Genomic DNA, 20,012 nt, shown 5'->3' with positions numbered 1-20,012 from the left:
GGCTTGCCGCCCCAGGCACGCACTTGAAGCACTGGTGCCTGGAGCCGCTACTGGTCCCCACTCTGTACTAGCCACCACCAACCTCACCCCTTACTGTCCTTATGCCTTTGTGCACGCCCCCCACCCCCGTGATGATTTCCCCTTCTCTGTTTAGCACATTGCCCTCTCCAAGGCCCTTGTTACAAAACCCCACCTCCCTCTCCCCTACGCACACCTTTAGACTAACAGACGTATTGGAGCATGAGCTTTTGTGGGTGAATACTCACTTTGTCAGATGCATCCACCCACAAAAGCTCATGCTCCAATACGTCTGTTAGTCTATAAGGTGCCACAGGACTCTTTGCTGCTTTTACAGATCCAAACTAACATGGCTACCCCTCTGATACTTTATGCCTCTATGTTTTTGTTACAATTCTTGCTTTCTGGAACAGTTTAGTCAGTGTATTCCCACACCCCATCCCCTGCGCCCATAGGCCCCTCCTTTCTTTTCTGTTCTGTATCACTATTTCTAGTGCATTCGACCATATTTCTTCCTCCTCCTTCTTTCATTTGCATATTCAGCCCACTTCTTCCTCCTGTTTCTTGGTTTAAGCTCATTTCATTTGCTGCATTTGTTTTCCCTTCCTCATTCCCTTCTGTTGCTCTCTAACCTAGCGGTGCCCTGGTTTTGATGCCTGCCCTGCACTGGCGGTATTTAAATTCTCCCATGGTGGCTTAGATTCTATTGTTGGTGGATGGCCTGACAGTGCCTAACATATAAATAAATAAAAAGCATGACAAATGATCCCATTAAATGCAAATATTCACGATACACTAGTCTCAATCTCTTCCTTTCTAAAAGTCAGGGACTTTGAGTCCATTAATATTCGACAGCTGACAGAGAGATACTAGCAAGACTGTGCCATGAAGATAAAGAACTTAATTACCTGAATTTGTGGGTGTCACACATGTACCAAACCACAGCTACATCTCATAAAGCTACCCACATGGCATTATATAGTTAATAGTCTGCTCAGGCATTTTTCAGTGCTTTTGCCTGCAAGACGATGGGGGTTAGTCTCTCTAACCTCGTTGGCATTGTTGGTGCATTGACAAAAATGTTCCACATGCAGCAGCATCAAAAGACAGATTACGGTAATAGCTCCAAACCTGCCAGCAGAAATCTCAAAACATTTAGGAGCAGTCAATGAAAAGTGTATGCAGTCAAAATCAGTTTGTCTCCATCACATCAGCCATCGGCTCATGACCTTGGATTTAAAAACCTGCTGTGATGGTGCCAGGCCAGCAGAGGCTGAGGGTCACCCTGAGGAAACGTTTCTTGTGATCTCTATGCTGGCACCTGAAAAGGGATCTGGGCTAATTACTGTCTCTGTCATGTTTTTCGTCTTATATATCCCTCAGGTATTGTCCGTGCCTCCAGTGTATTCCCCATCCTGAGCACAATATTGCTATTACTGGGAGGACTCTGTGTTGGAGCAGGAAGGATTTACAACAGCAAAAACAACATTATCCTCAGTGCTGGGATTCTGTTTGTTGCAGCAGGTATGTTCTTGCCTGGAATTGATTTATTTAGTAGCGTCTCCTTTCTAAATTGGAAATGCAAACACATAGATGAGGCTCAGCAGATAAACAGCTCCAGCTGTACGGCTGCCTGCAGTATGAGCTGTGATGTGCTGAGATGCAAAGGCTGGGACGGCACCAAGTGCCCAAAACCCGTTGAATTGGAAAGTAAAGGAAAGATGATCCAGCCTTCATGATGCTAGCCTGGGACTTTGGAGACTTGAAGTTCAAAGACTTGCTTTACTGCGGGCTTCCTGTGTGACCAGTGCAACAGTTTACAGAGAGTCATGGTGGATTCTCCCATCACTGACAATTTGTAAATCAAGACTGGATCTTTTTCTTAAAAGATCTTCTCGAGGAATTATTTTGGGGAAGTTCTCTGGCTTGGGTTATATAGAAGATCAGACTAGACAACCACAGTGGTCCGTTCTGGCCTTGGAATCTATAAAAACCTTGGGCACGTCACTTTGGCCCAGACCCAAAAAGGTATGTAGGCTCCTGACTGCCATTGATTCCAGTGAAAATTAGGACCCTAAATACCAGAGTTGTGCCTCAGTTTCCTATTTGTAAAATTGAGATAATATTATTTTCCTATCTCATTGGAGTGTTGTGAGGTTAAATACATTGAAGGTGCTCCGATATGACAGTAAAGGAAAGCATGTAAGTACCTTAGACAGCATCTAATTCCCTTGGGCTCTTTTGAAATCCCAGCCACATGTGTAACCCTCCACATAGCTCATTTTAAGGATATTTGTCCAAATGGCCCTACAGTGGTTCGAATACATAAACACGGTTTGTTGCAGAGGAAGATGGTCACAGCAGGACAGAAGGAGGTCAAATACTGTTTCTTAAAACCGCTTCAAACTGCACCAAGCCTATAATTGGAGACTGGAACTGGCTTCTCAAGGCTCATTGCTTTTCACACATAAGGATTCTGGATGACAAGTCAGAATTAAAAGCCAGCTAGTAGTATTTATAATTTGCTGTGTTTAGAGATTGAGGCCAAGCAGGGAAGGGGGGGGTGTAAAGCTGGGCAACTAAGGGACAGAGATCTCTCCCATGAGAGCCTCAATGGTTTGTGGCTTGATGAGGATTTTCCCATGGATTTTAATGAAGCTTCTCTTTGGCTCTTGAATGTGAAATGGTTTTTAAAATGAGAGTTTCCAGCTCAGCAGATGGGCTTTCCATATTCTATCTTGCTACCAAATGACATGTCCTCTTCCAGCATCTGTGCATAGCAGCGTAAAGAAGAGCATAGCAGCTTACCCTAGTAACGGGCACTTTAAAATATATGTATCAGTGATAAAACACATATCCAATCTCAGCAGGAAGCTGGGTAACCCATCTTTTTGCATGGGATGCCATATCAAATGACAGCAGATTGTTAGAGGGAGGGAAACTCAGTGGTTTGAGCATTGGCCTGCTAACCCCAGGGTTGTGAGGTTAATCCTTGCAGAGGCCACTTAGGGATCTGGGGCAAAATCAGTACTTGGTCTTGCTAGTGAAGGCAGGGGGCTGGACTCAATGACCTTTCAGGGTCCCTTCCAGCTCTGTGAGATAGGTTAGTATCATGCCATGCAACAGATCCAGAAATGGGGCTGTTGTGTATGGGAGAAATCAGAGTTAAATCCAAATGACCACAGAAGGTTCCAATGAAACCATCCCCTGCTAGCCATGTTTGAAATCCAAAACTAAATTTTGCAAATGCTTCCTATGTTAGAGGCCAAACTATGGCCACGCTAATATGTTGGAGGGGCTAAGCTCAAGGCTTGGCAAATGAGCCAAACTAAAACTGCATTGAATGCTTACACCCATCACCCTCAGGCTGCCTGAAATCTGCAGCTGGATCCAAATTATGGAGTCTCAGCCCATCTCAACAAATGATAGTGGGAGAGATTTGAGAAGTGAAACATATCTTGAAGCACACATGTTGCAGAAATAGCATGCAGGGATAAATACCTTGGTGGTGCATTTTATGACTAGTGGATTTCTAAGAGCACAGTGGCTGAATGAACACAGCGTGGGCATGTGTGAGCTTCCTCTCATACTGCCAGGGGCTTACGAGAGCTCCCTGGATACTTACATAACTTCCAGCAGTTTCTGATCCACATAAAGGAGCGCATTGAACCTCATCGTCTCCAGCAAGGTGCCTGTGTTCTGGTTTGCCATTGCCCCTGTGATTTGGCACAAACGGCGCAGATGGCACGCTGCATGTCAGCCCATTTGGTCTGTGTTTCATGGATTTCCTTCACACGTTTTAAGCTCCTTCTACACTTTTAAAATGTGAAATCATATGATTCTACTGTAATTGTGTCTGGCATTTTATAGCACACAGGCAGGGCCGCTGAGAGCGGGTTCGGGCCCTGGTGAAAAAATTTTGTGGGGATCAGCTAAACAGGGCTAACAAAGCCAGGGAATCTGGGCCCTGGGCCCCCTTCTGGACCATCGGACCATCTGGTAATTTGTACCAACTTCCCCCCACCCCCACCCCTTGTCGGCCTTGACAGGGCCAAATCCTGCTTGCCTTACGCACGCCAAACTTCTACTGAAAGCAGGATTTAGCTCCCAGACTATACATACAGCTTCAGAGATTTGCCATTTCCCATCAGATGACTAATAGGTGGGGGACCAGGGGGCGGGGGAATCCCTTTTTGTTCTTTTTCCCAGGAATTCAAGGGCATCAACAACTTAATCTTAGGCAAATTGAATGAGAGAAACTAAGTTCCTGAAGCATTTTAGCAAGGAAATCCTGGCAAGGCACTTAACCTAATGAGTTTTTCCTGGAAGTGAGATTTCACTGCCCTTCAACTAAGGCCAGTAATACAAGTGTTTTACATTTTGTTAAAGACCTTAGGTGTCCATGTGGAATCTGAATCAGGCACCTCTCACAACCAAGGTTTTTCTTTGCCCCAAGTATAGTGTCAGAAAACGTCACCTGTGACATCCTAGCACATTTTCCACACTAGAGACATCATAGAGTCAGTCACATTGTTAATATCTTTTCTTAAAGCTTCAGATTAAGTATGCAGCATTTAGATGAAAATCCATCAAGGTGGAGGATAATTTATTTTGATCAAGGTGAACAGCTATAGCCCTGGGCTCACAATGTATCTTTATTACCACTTCTGAATATTATAAGGCCACTAAACCACATTAGGCAGTTCTGACTTGTCACTGCTCTGTCACCATTAACAAAGAACTATGGACCAGTTCTGTTCCACCAAAGTTAGTGGAACTATGCAAGCAACTTGTGAGACTGTGTGACCCAATGCCATTGACATGAGAGTCTAGAGATCTGGGTTCTGGTTCTTCCTTGCTATGTTATTTTGGGTAAGTCTCAGTGTCTCATTTTTCCCATCTGCAAAATTATACTTTTCTTCCTTTGTGAAGTACTTTGAGATCCATGTATGAAAAGTCCTATGTATCATTGAACCAAATTTCACTGAAGTCAATCAAAATATTTTCACTGATTTCATTGAGGGTTTGCTCAGGCTTTCTAAGAGTTATTATAAACTATTCAGTGAGATCATGTCTCTAGTTTCCAGTAGATATTTTTATGCATATCCACAGACAAACTTTTTGGTTTGTTTTTAAGTTTATGACTGCTAATATATTGTTTTACTATAAATGAAAGAAATCTTGCCTTGTAGCAATTTTAAGTTTTCTGATCTAGAAGGCAATTTTGTTTGAGTTTCTGCCTTCCCACCCATGAAGACTAATTTTTTGTTTCTTTTTCCAGGACTAAGTAATATTATAGGGATCATTGTCTATATATCCAGCAATGCAGGTGACCCAAGTGACAAGAGAGATGAGGACAAAAAGAACCATTACAACTACGGCTGGTCTTTTTACTTTGGAGCTTTGTCTTTCATTGTGGCTGAAACCATAGGAGTACTGGCAGTGAACATTTACATTGAGAAAAACAAAGAGTTGAGATTTAAAACCAAGAGGGAATTCCTTAAGACTTCTTCCTCTTCCCCTTATGCCAGGATGCCAAGCTATAGGTACAGGAGGAGGAGATCCAGATCAAGTTCTCGATCTACAGAGCCTTCTCCGTCTAGGGACGTTTCTCCAGTTGGCATGAAGATTGCCAGTTCCATCCCTATGAATGAAATTTCCATGTACACTCTGTCCAGAGAGCCCTTGAAGGTTACAACTGCAGCCAGTTACAATGCGGACCAAGAAGCCAGCTTTCTGCAGGTCCACAACTTTCTTCAGAAGGAATTTAAAGAAGGACTCCACATCAGTATGGTTAACAGGAGAACGACACCTGTCTGAAGGGTTTGCTTTCTCTTTCTTTCTTTTTCAAAGTGTCAAAACAGAATAGAGCCTCCAAAAAAGAGAAGGAGCAATTTAAAATCCTTCTCAAAACAGGACATGTGCTGGGCTAGCAAACGGAGACCTTGGAATACTGGAATGGCCTAAAGATATTGTACATTCATAGCTGTTTTAAAAGCTATTTGGAGTTTGTTTCATTAAAGTTCCCAATGTCACAAGAAAGTGAAAGCAGCTCACATCCCTGAGGTTTTGTGATGTACACAATATGTCAGAGAAACTGGAAAAGAGTTAGCTACTAGGGCGTTTTAAAGAATTACAGAAGAATTGCAATGTGATTTTTTTTTAAATAAAGCCCCTTAAAATAATCATAATTCATGGCCAAGTCCAAAGCTTATCACAAATGGAGCCTAATGCAGCTCTTCAAAACTACGATCCAGTTTCCTTTCACACAGGGAAGAGGGAGCAGAGATCTGTCTCAGAAGCTACTGCCTCCTTGAGAAAATAAAATCTAGAAGGCAAAACTATTTGCAGCCAGCTTGTGCTACTGAACTGCAGCACACCAGTGTACTGCGTGTTGCAGCATTCTACAGCGGGCGAGCCACAGCGGTCAGTACTGCCTCCACTGGTAGATCCTGTGCAATAGAACCAAGGAGCTGATGGAGTCAATGCAGATGAAGCAGTGAGCATAGAGTGGACGCATTCTAAAATAATGAAATGGCGCGGAGTTAAAGCAGAAGCTGTTCAAACGTATTTGCAAATATCATTTCTTGCCTAAAGTTTAGAACACTTGAATCGTCTCATTGCTAATAGACCTAGTCCCTGATCCTGCCAGGTGCTGAGTGCTTCCTGCATGTACAGGGTGCACCCGACCTCTCAGGATCAGTCTCCTATACACTACATGTTGCAGGAACAGGAAACAGAGCTGGGCCTGTAGGAACCACTACCTGTGAAATTGAAGATTCCACAAGGGTTGCACATTACTCTTTTTCCTTGATGCTTCACAAGTGCAACACTAATGCTAGCGCAAGTTAAAGTATCCAGGCTACGTGTGTAAGAAAAGGGAAAGCTAATCTACCGATCCAACCTACTATTCAGAGTGGTGAACATTTCTGCAAAATGCAGACTTATAGGTCATGTAATGACAATTTTAAAAGATAGATCAAAAATAATTGCAGTTTACTAGATATTTATTAAACTTTTTATTATGAAAAAGCACCCCGGGGTACAAGTTGCAGTTGTTTTTACACTGAAACTGTGGTTCAAAGTAATGTAATTTATTCTGGAATGATGGAATTCACTAAATTCAGAGAGGCCCACAGGACCCTGTATGTAACTTATGGTGGGGAAATACGTGGATTTGTGGGGTTTGCTTCTTTATGATTTTTCTAAAAAGGGCTGAAATATTTTCTTTTAAATTCCTATTTCATTTTTACATTAGACATTGTGATGCTTTCCTCAGGGAAGGCGAGTATCCTCTCTAAGCCAACAAGTTGGAATGTATTCTGCCTCTTTACAGCCAGCGGATTTGGTAATTTCTATGAGTATCCAGAGAGAGGGATTGGACACTGCAAAGCCACATTCCTGTGGAACTTGAGTTCACTGAATATTACTTGCAAGGCAAGATTTAAACTAGCACAATCTCAAGGAGTTTCCGGGTCAGGCACACAGACTGGAGTGGCAGGGAGCTCTCATACAGTTTAAGCTCCAGCAAAGCTCCCTCTCACTAAGGCAGAGAGGTAACATAGTGGCTTATGGCTCTGGGGACCCTGAGGAGAGCATCAAAGGCTTTTAGGCTGGGATTTTCCAAAAGAGGCTAAGGGCTTGATCGAGAGATAATTGAACTGAGTGGAAGTCCTTCCACTGACTTCAATGGGCTTTGGACCAGACCTCATGGAAGCTAAGGATCCAGCTCCTTTGAAGAGTCTACTTTACAGACCTATAACTATGTCACGCAGGGTGTGAAAAATCCACACCCCTTAGCAACAGTTATATCGACCTAACTCCCCATGTAGACAGTGATATATTGGCAGGAGAGCATCTCCCACCAACATAGCTACCGCTTCTCAGGGAGAGGGATTAACTACGCCGACAGAAGAGTTCTCTCCCGTCGGCATACAGTATCTTCACTAAAGCACTGCATCGGTGCAGCTGCATCAATGCAAGCATTTTAAGAGTAAAGTTGACCCTAGGTCTTGTCTGCCCTAAAAACTCTACGGTGAATGGTGGACTAGTGAAATAACATCACAAGAGCCAAGACTGAAAATGTTAAACAACTGAGGGTTGGAGTCCGCAGCCAGATTTTTTTAAAATGCTTTGTTTGTGAACCTCTACTTAACGTCCATGACGAAGTGATATTTTATGTAAAGGATGTCTTTTTTAAAGGTTGAACATCCCTCAACCTTTCAATTAGGGCACAACATTTCCCAGTAAAATTGAGCTGAGTCCTACAAAACTCCAGAAGGAATGGCCTTGGCATTCCAAACTACAAGAATAAAAAATAAAAAACCAACAACAAAACCCACAAACAGCTCAAGCCTTCTCACACCATCATGAAGAATGAAAATCAGGTACAATCCCAATTTTTAAAGAATCCTGTCCTTGTCCTCTTTAAATCCCATTTAGGCCTCAATTGAGCATTTAAACACATGCTTAATTTTGCAAGTAATCCAATTAAAGCAGATTGGTGCATTAATTCCTCTTTAAGAGTTTATGTGGCTCTAAAACTCCATTAGGATCCTTGTTTAAGTCCTCTGTACTGGGGTGAATTTCCGCCTGAGAGCTGAATAGAATGGAATGTAGGGAATTCTAAGGCATTAAGGGGAAATATATTAATAGCTTTTTTAATTTTTCAAATGCTGATTTGAACAGGAGGGAAAATTCTTATCTACTTTCCAATACAGAACTTTTTGAGGAAGAGGGATGGGTGGGAGTAGGTGAAGTTGTTAAACATCTTGCAGAGAATTTTTTACATAAATCTTTATGCTTTCAAACAATAAAAATTTCCTACCTTTTTGAGATTTCTTAATTAAAATCATTTTATTAGCTATGATAGAGGTAGAAAAATCACATTAAAGAAAAGCATTCTGTCTCAATGTGTCATACTAAGTGCTTATTAATTTACACCTATTATAGTCAATGTATTTCCAAGTGCAATTCCCCAGAATTGTTTCCCATTGTGTTAATAAAGTAAGTGTTAGAAATTAGTCCTCATTTGTGTTTGCTGTAGTTTAAAAAAATCATTCCCTTTCAAAACCCAGTTTCCCAACCAGATAATGTTTCGTTCAAAATTTTTCCACCAGCGGGCTGTTGAGTAGTCCCTTACTCCATGAGTAGTCCCTCTGAAATCAATTTGACTGCTCTAGGAGTAAGGTAAAACACAGCAACACTGAGGGCAACAGAATCTCCTTTTGTTTTATGTGTGGACAGTACTGGGCACAATGGAGCTCTGATCTCTAGGAGTTTTAGATGTAACCTCAGTATTAATAATAAAAATCAGGTTCTTTGAAATAATCCTATCCAGAAAACACAACATTCAATATTAATAGACAAAAAAAGCTACATGGAGTTATTTGACCATCTCTTCCTATTTCTCGTTCCAAACAGAATAGGGATGAAAATAGCAGTCACTTCACATGCTGTTTACTTTTAGTAATAGAACATTTTAGCATTTATTTTTCTGTTCTTTCTGTATAGGTCACATATCCACAAGGGCTAATCTACCATGTCCCTTGAGGTTATATTTCTGTCTGCAGTTCTAAAAGTATTATTTCCAATGTGCATCAGTTCTGCCCATATAATCACAAATACTTATACTGTACTTACTATTATTTTTAAATAAAATGTTTTAAATGTGTGGAGAAGGTATATAGATTTTAATTTCCAAAGTCTTTGGGCTGAATACTTATCAAGTGTGGGTTTTCTGGTAAAATGGGTATATATTTTTAATCTTGTCAGTATCCCTTTAAGTAGAAAGATTCTAACCCAGGAGACTATTTCACTGGGTAGTGACATGGACTCTTATCTCATCAGTTCCAGTCCCACTGGCCAACCAGATCTAATCAGATGTTCAACCTGGAAATTGAGATAAGGCTTCTCACAGTCCCCCACAGAAAAGTTTGGTTATACTGTTTGAGACACAACTTCAAGTGAATTTTTTAGCAACCTGCAATTAGGATCGATGACTCTGCTCTGGACAAAAAATTTTTTTTTAACTTTTGTCCAGAATTCTAAATGAACTTGAACTAGGCATGGGGGGCAGGAGGGAGAGCTGGGGGAAAGGAGGTGGAGGGAAGAAGGTAGGGTGATGAAATTTGGCTGCAATTATTTTTGAAAAAGCAGCAAAGAGTTCTGTGGCACCTTATAGACTAACAAACGCATTGGCGCATGAGCTTTTTCACCCACGAAAGCTCATGCTCCAATACGTTTGTTAGTCTATAAGGTGCCACAGAACTCTTTGCCACTTTTACAGATCCAGATTAACACGGCTACCCCTCCAATTATTTTTGAGGTTGTTTTCACACTTCTCTTAACACCCTAGTTGGAGCTGGGAAGGCTACCACATGATAACATACTGCAAGATAATATTCTCATAGTATCTCTCAGACCAGAAGTCCTAATCATCATGGGATAAACGCTATGCTCACACACAAGATTTCCAACTAAGTGGTTGGGTAACACTGGGAAAAGCTGTGTAACTTCTGGAAGCTTTCACAACCCAAATCTAACCCTCTTGAGGTTTGCCCAGGAGTCATTATGAATATTACAGCATACATATCCACTAGTAAAAGCAAATGCCAAACAGTAATACTTTCACTGAGGAGTCCACATCAGACTCCCTGTGGACATCGTGACATACAGCCAAGTTTATGAAAGTATTTGCTTATTTTGTGCCCCTCTGTGTTGCAATCTGGGACTTCCAGGACCTGATTTTCAAGAGTTAGTGGGGACCCTCAGATTCACAAAAAAAGTCAAATCATACCCTTACAATCCATTCCCATCCCCACCAGGGTCCGATGCGAACTCTTTTCTGTGCATTCGCCTTTCTACATTCTTGTAAGATTTCCTCTGAAGAAAGAGCCTCATGTCTATCCACATTTCAAACCTCTAGAAATTTTCTGTGGCCGTGAATATAAAATTCCCAGCAGCGCAAAATGCACTGAACAAAGGTCATGAGTTCAGCAGCCCCACTATTCACCCTAAAACACTCTGAACCATTCAGTGATCACGGGCAATATTTCTTCTTCAAATGGTGCTTTTAACTTCACCTTTACATTTCCTAAGTCTCCACATTCTCTAAAGATAAAGTGTGTGTGTGTGTATATATATGATCAGTAGACACATCTGGAGGTAGGCAAACAAAGGATTCAGCTTTTCAAATGCCTCCATTCCCAGGGGGGTAAACCAGTCAAAGCTCATTCTCAGTGCTTGGCTGACTCTGCCCTTGATTCTGGCTAAGAATGAAATAGATCAGCAGGGATGTTCCCACATTGCAGGGCAAGCTGGGGTACAGAGTCATGAACCTGAATTCGTGAGCCTGGCTGCCTCACAGCGCACAGAAATAACTGGTAAAGTATTGGAAGGGAAGATGATTGGGGGGAGTTGAGGGAGAAGCTTTGTGGCCCATTCAAAAAGTAAGAAGGATTTCAGGTGAGAGGATATCTCATCTTCTTGGAAACAAGGAAATAAGTTGACATAATAGGAACCAAAAAATCCTTATCCTGTAGAAGAGATTGAAGTGCATTCTTCAACTTCTGATGCAGCAGTTGCCTTGCCCAACCAAACACAGAGGGTCGCCTACCAGAAATGCATTCTAGTAAAGGTTCTTTTAACAGCTTGAACCCACAAACAACCAGTCAGCAGTGACCAGCCAGAGACGGGGACGTAGTTCCTCTGGAAGAGGTTGAATTTCTAACTTTTGAAGAGGTTGGGTTAGGGGGGAATGCTGGAAGACAGGCTGGTTAATTCAAGCCAGTGTGAAGCAGTTATGTTCATTTGTTTGTTATGGACATTATGTTTCTATGATAAAAAACTAAGGTACTGGCCCCAGTCAAGTCAATGGGAGTTTGCCATTGACTTCAATGGAGTCAGGATTTCATGCCTAGAGAATGGAAGATTTTTTTTTGGACACCTAGGGTGACAAGTCAGCAAGTGTGAAAAACTGGGACAGAGGGTGGGGGGTAATAGGCACCTATATAAGACAAAGCCCCAAATATTGGAACTGTCCCTATAAAATCGGGACATCTGGTCACCCTATGGACATCTGCAATACAATGTTTCACCTCACAGGGCCAACCTCTAAGGCAAGATTGTCCATACCTCAGGGTCGGGGGGCTGAATACAGCGAAGGAGAAGCCATTTTAGCTAGAATCTGTCTATGGTTCATTTGCTGGAAATAAAAGGGTAGGAGACAAGATCACAATTTGGGAACCTCAAATTTGGGAAGCTTCAGGTCCAAATATCGCAGCTCAGTCTCATCTCTGATTTTGAGCAAAAGCAGTTTAAACACACGGAAAAAAAAACAGTGAGAAAGTCAAACAGGTGTCCTGGATCCAACAGACTCTAGGGGGCTTTCCTGCCAGAGAGTAGCATAAGTTATTCTTTTACAGGAGGAGGGATAGCTCAGTGGTTTGAGCACTGCCCTGTTAAACCCAGGGTTGTGAGTTCAATCCCTGAAGGGGCCGTTTGGGGAACTGGGACAAAAATCTGGGAACTAGTCCTGCTTTGAGCAGGGGGTTAGACTAGATGACCTCCTGAGGTCCCTTCCAACCCTACTATTCTATGTGAGGAATGCAATTTAATTTCACATCCCCCAGCACACTCAGTACAATTCTCACTCTGTGGCAGTGAGGAACATGTGAAGGATTAGACCCAGCAACTTCCTTACTGCAGGAATTCAAGACAGAGGGATGATTTCCCTGATTAAAATGCTTTGTTTCTTGCATGAGTAAAGGTGCTCATGAGAAGAGAGGGTTGCAGGATCTGGTTCTATTCAGCATTTCTATTATGCACATGCTGAATCAAGGCCTTTATCACTTGGGAAAACCACAAGTGTAAATGCCAGAGGGGAACAAGGCTAGACAATGAATTTTCCAGGCAGAAAAGAATGCAGCTTTTGGTCCGGAGACATCTCATTTAGCATTTTCTCAAGGAAAAAGACATAATTATGTGTCTCACAGACACAGCTGCTAAAGTGCAACTAATTAAACACCCCTGCGCTTCCCAACAGGTCCTCATTAATAGTATGTTTATATTTCATGTGTTATTGATTTTTAAATGTGGATACTTGCCAACAGGAGATCGCTAGAACCACTTAATGATAGTTTATATACTAAAGCCTTTTGAAGGATGTGCCATCATTTTCCTTTTGTTAACTACTTTCCGGAAATCAGTTTTGTCTCTGCATTCATAAGATGCTCACACAGTGCACAACTGGGGATGAATTGGAATAGAATCACCCTGAGGTTCCATTTCAAACAGATGTGATAGAAAACACTCAATTTAAAAAAGAACCTAAAAACCCAGGCATTTTAGGCCAGCAAGCCTGTCACCCCTAGGTAACTTTAAATCTGAGGGGGAAGACACAGGGTGTGTATGGAAGAATCCCTTCCCCTTATACAAAAGAGGGGACACAGTCTTTCAGGCTGTGTAGAAAGTCTCAGCTCCTACCCTCTGTTTGGTTAGAGGTCAAGTCAAGAGTTAGTGCTGGGTATTTCAATAACATAAACAAACCCACCCATCTTCTTTCCTTAGAGGGCTCAGGTTGACAGTACTCCCAAGTTGTTCCTCACAAGTAACCCACTCCTCTGGGTTCCAGCTCTTACCCTGGGCACCACCCCCAAGAGCCAGAGTGGCTCCTCTCAGAGAGGCCACCCCCCCAGGCCTGACAATCTGCACAGGTATAAAAGGGGCTGGAGATGTCTGTGACCATAGGAGTTCTTTAAAACCTTCTTGACTGGTGGGGTGAATTTGACCTAGAATGCTAGTGCTTTCAGCCTTGCATAAGCCCTCTGCCTCACGAGTGGATTTCCTCTTTCTTTCTGTATGAAGTGTTCTGTGTTTTTTAGACAAGCCCTCTCAAACTGATCAAGGCAGCAACAGCTGAATGAGAGGAGACAGCTTGATCCTTGGCAGGAGGAGCAAATGCCATCTACAGCTGGAAGAAATAACTAATGAGTTAACAACATTTCTATCCTGACAGGTTGCAATTAGACTAAAGCAGGATCACTAGTGATTGCTTCCCCGGCAACGGAAAGCCTGTTTTGGGTGCAGTGGCTGTGCCTGCATGTGCAAACACACATTAACTTCTGTACGCTTGACTTGCGAAGGACCTGTGGAGTTTCCAGCGTCTAGAAAGTAAAGTAAAAATGCAGCTCATAAAATCAACTGATGTCTGGTGAAATTTAACAAGAGACTACTTCAAAAGAAAAGGCATTAAATTTTTAATGCATTCTTTTTCTCTTTGAGAATCTGCTCCCTTTAGGATTTTCTGCTTTCATGAAAACTCACGGCTGTCGTTGAGAAAACAGAAATGCAAGCGGCTGTAATGTTTCTCTCCGTGTGTGACACATTATTTGACTTTTATGCCTCAAAAGATATAGTGTTGTTCAGCCATTTGAAACATAAATTTCTTCAGCTAGGGGGCAATTTATTGTGTATGCATGGCCATCCCTGGCAAGGTCCACAATGGGAATAATAAAGGCTTCCCTGGCTCTTGTGAACCTGACGGTTTCATTACCTTTGATACAGACACTTTGAGAGCTCATGGGGTCCTGCTGTACAGTGCCAGTACCTGCTAGCAGTTTGCTCGTCTGTAGCGCCTTTTGTCTGAAGACCCCAAAGTGCTTTGCAAGCATTAATTATGTCACCAGCCTGTGAGATAAGGAGGTCTATTATCCCCATTCCACAGGTGGGGAAGCAGAAAAACTAAGTGACTGGCCCAAAGCCACACCGTGAGTCTGAGACCAAGCTGCAACAGAAGAGATCAGATCTCCCACCTCCCACACCTGCTAGGAGATAGCTAGGCCCTTATTTTCAGGTGTTGAAAACCTGCAACTCCCACTGACTTAGTTAGGGGTTGTTGAAGATCAGACCCTAACTGACCTCCTTCTTTGCAGTCCCGGCACACGGGCCAAGGATGTAATGGGTCACGCAGAATGAACTCTTGCCTTTGTCCACTTGGCTGGAGGTGTGAGCACCTTGTTTCGGCTGCGTGCAGCACCGTGCTATACCGCTTCTAAGGCTAGATAAGAGGCTTCAGTCTCCAGGGCTGTCAAGCCAGTACTCTTAGTCACCATGAAATTTTCCTTGGGGTGGGGCGTCAGACTCATACCAGCACCTTCTCCAAAAAAAATCATCATGAGATTGCATTAGGGGCTGGTAATCCGCCTCCCTCGGGCTGACTCATACTGTACTGGAAAGGATCCCGATTGCCAGACTATGCCTGATATTCCCATAGCAGCCGTTTTGGTCTCCTGACAGATTCCTTAGGCATTTGAAACTGCTCAGTGTAGGAAACCCCTTTGATGGATGTTGCAGCTGAGCTGTTGGGTTGTTCTCAGGACTTTCTTGTCCCCTTGAATGTTATTCTCCTTCGAAATTGAAATTCAAGGATTTTTAGCCACTTGCAAATAAATTCCAAGGTCCTTTACAGGAAAGGCAAATGCTCTTGGAGATAATGCTAGAGTGAACCGGTCATCAAGGGCTCACTGCAGGCTGTTTTACACTGGCGTATACAGGGCCAGAATCACTAAAGCTGGTGCAGGGAGGCAACATATAACAGTTGCTGTACCAGCAAGGTCCCTTGCACTCAGGGGCTTCTGCCCCAGGAAAATACACATGGTAGTGCCGTTTGCTACCTTCCTTTGGGCTTCCCTCCAGGGACTTTCTACTGGGGAATTTATAGTAGGAGTCACTGAGGCTGAAGTGTTAAATCAGGGCAGTACTTCTACATTCTGGCTGTGCCCCCTTCTAGACCAGTGCTGGCCCCACTTTAGGGGCTGCACTGGCCTCTAATTACCCATCACCCAGAAGAAGTGAAGTTGAGACTATATATGGCACTACAATTTCCTCCCTGTTGTGTGTTTTGCTCTTTATACAACAAGGTAAGTAGGAACCACATGGGCACAATGGCGTTCAAATAATTGCATTTACTGAACAATCACAACAGGCAAGGCCTTGTTACATAAACACACTGCTACTCTGGTTGGCTTCTGGCTGCTTCTAGAACACAACACTGTGAGCACCACTAGAGAATTCAGACTCCAACAGACTCCAACGAGAAACTGCTGAATTGGAATTAATTTGCAAACTGGACACCATTAAATTAGGCTTGAATAAAGACTGGGAGTGGACGGGTCATTACACAAAGTAAAACTATTTCCCCATGCTAATTTCCCCACACACACAGTTAGTCATACCTTCTTATTAACTTTTGGAAATGGGCCATCCTGATTATCACTACAAAAATTTTTTTTTTCTCCTGCTGATAATAGCGCACCTTAATTGCTTAGTCTTGTTATAGCTGGTATGGCAACACCTATTTTTTCATGTTCTCTGTGTATATATATATCTCCCTACAGTATTTTCCACTGCATGCATCCGATGAAGTGGGCTGTAGCACATGAAAGCTTATGCCCAAATAAATGTGTTAGTCTCTAAGATGCCACAAGTACTCTTCGTTCTTTTAACCTATTTAAAGAGATACCTTGCCTATTCCTATATAGTACACTGGACAGGGGTTTGTGCTGACAAAAGGTAGTGCAAACCTGACGTGAATGTGGTCTACAGCATATTTTCTCTTCTCTGTGGGCTTCTGGATGTGAGCCATAGGCTAAAGTCCTGCAATACCACACTGCAAACCAGCATGTGGGAAGTGATTTGTCTCTTCAAAATTTTCCCCATGTTCCACATTCATTCACTGAACCAAAGCACTTTACTGACATTAGCCATTCACACCTCAGTGCACCATATTAGCAAAGCTAATGGCAGGTCTCAACAACTGCGTGCAAGTACCAAAGGTAAACCATGAACACTCCAAAGATGTCTAACCCCAAACAGGGATCACAGGCAGCCATCAGAAAACAAAAAGAAGGCAACGCACATGAGAAAACAGAATCATAAGAGCTAGTGATGGAAAAGACTTACCAGATGATTGTGTCCACTATCCTGTAAAAGCTAGGGACAGAAGGTCAGTATTTCACTCTCATGCTTCATAGCATATAAACAATAAGCATTTAGTTCAATCATCTCCATTGGTAAGCACCAGCAGTTTCCTATCCTGAACCAGAAATACAGGAACTGGTTTGTTTAACACTCCTGCTTCGTTGTAGAAGTTTAGCACTGACATTTCTGAGCTGGCCTCAGAACTTGACATTGAGTCAGGGTGCTTGATCTGACATGCTGCTAAGTAGACCTCTTTTAAATGAAAACTCAGTTCTGTAGCGCTGTAGTGTAGACTTGCCCTAAGAGAATTCCCTTCTGAACAGTAAAGGGCCAATACGATGAAGAGCTATTGAACTGATCCAGTTTAACATGGAGGCACAGTCTAATGGTCACAGAATGGAACTGGCTCTTCTGAGGGTCTAGTTTCAGGTTTGGCATTTACTCATTGTGCGTTTCAGTTGCTCCAAAAAAGGAACAATAGACTATTATTTAGTTGTGTTACCACAGTACCCAGGAGACCCAGACATGGACCAGAGCCCCACTGTGCTAAAACAGAGAGAGAACTGTCCCTGCCCCAATGAGCTTACAATAATTTACTAGTCCACCATACAGTTTTATTGCAAGAATTAATTAACACTTATGAAGCATTTTGAAATATGTGGATTCATGATATTATTAACAATCAGTATTATCCAATCACCACATACAGATCTCCAGGTTACAATTGTTTTGTTTCATAACATTTTAAATATATGTTCTCCCTCCCACACTTCATTTTGCCCTGGACTCATTTCTCCAAACCCATCACTACTGACTTGAACTGACACTGTTTTACCTTTATTTTGACATAGTAACATGGTGTTCACAAACCAGTATTGAAATAGTTTTGACATTATCTTGACATGGTAACATGGTATTTACAGATTCTCATTGACATTTTTTACCAACGTTTTGACATGCAGGCATTGTCACCATCATCAGTTTGACATTGTAAATATAACGTCATCTCCACAGTGGCCTCTGTAGCTTTGCATTGACAGCCTCATGGAATTATTTTTGTGATCCTGCAAAGTCTCCAAGAGAATGGGATGGGATTGTTCCTCCTGGCTACACTGGGAAATTTGCCACCAACTTCAGTGGGGCCAGGAGTCAATTCCTCAAAATACAATCATAGGGCTGCACCTGCTCAATGGTGAGTTTTCAATCTTTCTTAACAGTACACATCGCCAGCTAAAAATGATCAGGGAGACAGTGTGGTCCAGGGGGTAGGTTATTGGACTGGCTGTCAAGAGACCTGAGTGCTAGTCCCAACTGTGTCACCGATCTGCAGTTAAAGGGCAAGTCGCTTCATCTCTTTTCTCTGTTATGTCTATTAAGAGTGAAGGCTCTTTGAGGCAGGGACTGTGTCTTATGGTGCATTTGTATATTGGTGAGCACAAGCTGTCTATCTTTGGTACTTTACAGGCCCCATTACTTTAGTATCTGAGCCCCTCACAATCTTTAATGCATTTATCCTCACAATACCCTGGTGAGGTAGGGCAGTGCTATTATCCCCTTACACATGAGGTACTGAGGCACAGAGCAGCAAAGTGACGGCTCAGGGTCACCCAGGAAATCTGTGGCAGAACTGAGACTTGAACTCAGGTCTCTCATGTCCTAGGATGGTGGACAATCCTTTCTCTTTATGGAGAAAATTAGTCCCCAATCCTGACTGTGGAAGCAAATTTCCTGATATGTGTTTCTGCTAATGCCTTAAGATCTCTCTCTCTCTCTCTGTATATAGATAGACAGATGTATGTGTGTGTGTGTGTGTATTTTGCTTTTTGCTAGTTTTTTACTTTTGCACTGGAGTCAACTTGGCTAGTGAAACTAGACTCCACATTTCATTTTCCATCTGGAGTTAGTTTAAACTGATGATTTTCATGCACTAGCCCAAAGCTAATGCTTTTTTTTGTCATCTAGGTTGCCAGCACTGCAAAGGAATTTTAAAACCCCTTAAGTCTGTTTGCATGTAAAATGCCTGGTCAACATTTCTAACATGTGAGGACTTGCAAAATGTCTTTTTTTGTTAAACACAGTCTGAAAATTGGGAACTAAGGGCCTGATCCAAAGACCACTGAAGTTAAATAGAAGGACATCTATTGGTTTGGATACAGCTCCAAACTTCTTGACAATGTCTCTTTAAATACATTTGACATTTAAAAAAAGAGAAAGAGAAAGAAAGAAAAAAGGAACCAGGTCCAATTAATTTAACAGGGTTATTGGTCTAAAATATTAAATGAAACTTTCCAGCCAGGCAGGCAAACTGAAGATCTCATCTTAGCCATGTGTGACTTGAAACACCTGAAATATTAAAACCCACAAAATTAGAGCTGATAAGAGATTTGCTAACTCAGCCTTAACAATTGAAGTATTGCTGGAACCACTGTAATAAAACTGAACAACAGATCAATTTGGAATGGACATGGATGGATGAAGTTTATGGATGCTACTCTAGATGCTCAGGGCCGTTGCTAGGCGATTGCAGGGCCCAGGGTGGAAGTGATGGATTCATCTCTTCCAGGACCGATTGTGCCAACCAACCACACCGGCCTGTAGTGGCCCCCAAAGTGCCAGGCCCAGAACAGTCACCTTGATTTGCCCTACCCAAGGAACGGCTCTGTAGATGCGAATCCTCACTAGCCCTCTAAGAATATACCACGCCGTGAGTGCTTTAATCCAAACCACTCTTTTGCCAAACTTTGTTAAAGTTCATCCACTTGGCTTCCTTACACAGTGCAGAACCTTGGATTGTGGAATGCATGGATGAAGAACCCCAAAAAATTGCCCTCAAGGATTTATTCTAGACTATTCTGACAGGGGAGGGCTCCAAGCCCCCCAACTCAGACTGTCCACAAAATCCATGGAGAAGTCAAGGGTTCCCTGAGAGGTCAGAGTTCTCTGCAAAGAGACCCTGGACCTTCAACTTGTCTCCAGGGTCCTCTAGCCTCCCTTGGCTCGGTAACAGCCCCATA

General features: G+C 42.6%; 1 protein-coding gene across 1 annotated transcript in view; it reads left to right on the top strand.

Moving 5' to 3' along the window:
* The window catches only part of CACNG4 (calcium voltage-gated channel auxiliary subunit gamma 4), a 59,312-nt gene extending 52,111 nt beyond the window's left edge, over positions 1-7,201 (top strand). Inside the window, exons 3-4 of the mRNA XM_032776258.2 lie at positions 1,402-1,542; positions 5,300-7,201. Of these exons, the coding sequence (XP_032632149.1) occupies positions 1,402-1,542; positions 5,300-5,838 (680 nt within the window). The 3' untranslated portion in view covers positions 5,839-7,201. The remainder of the gene's footprint in view (positions 1-1,401; positions 1,543-5,299) is intronic.
* Positions 7,202-20,012: the final 12,811 nt, after the last annotated feature.

The sequence above is a fragment of the Chelonoidis abingdonii genome, chromosome 13 (assembly GCF_003597395.2).
Source record: "Chelonoidis abingdonii isolate Lonesome George chromosome 13, CheloAbing_2.0, whole genome shotgun sequence".
NCBI lineage: Eukaryota > Metazoa > Chordata > Testudines > Testudinidae > Chelonoidis > Chelonoidis abingdonii.
This window is presented reverse-complemented; position numbering and strand designations above follow the sequence as displayed.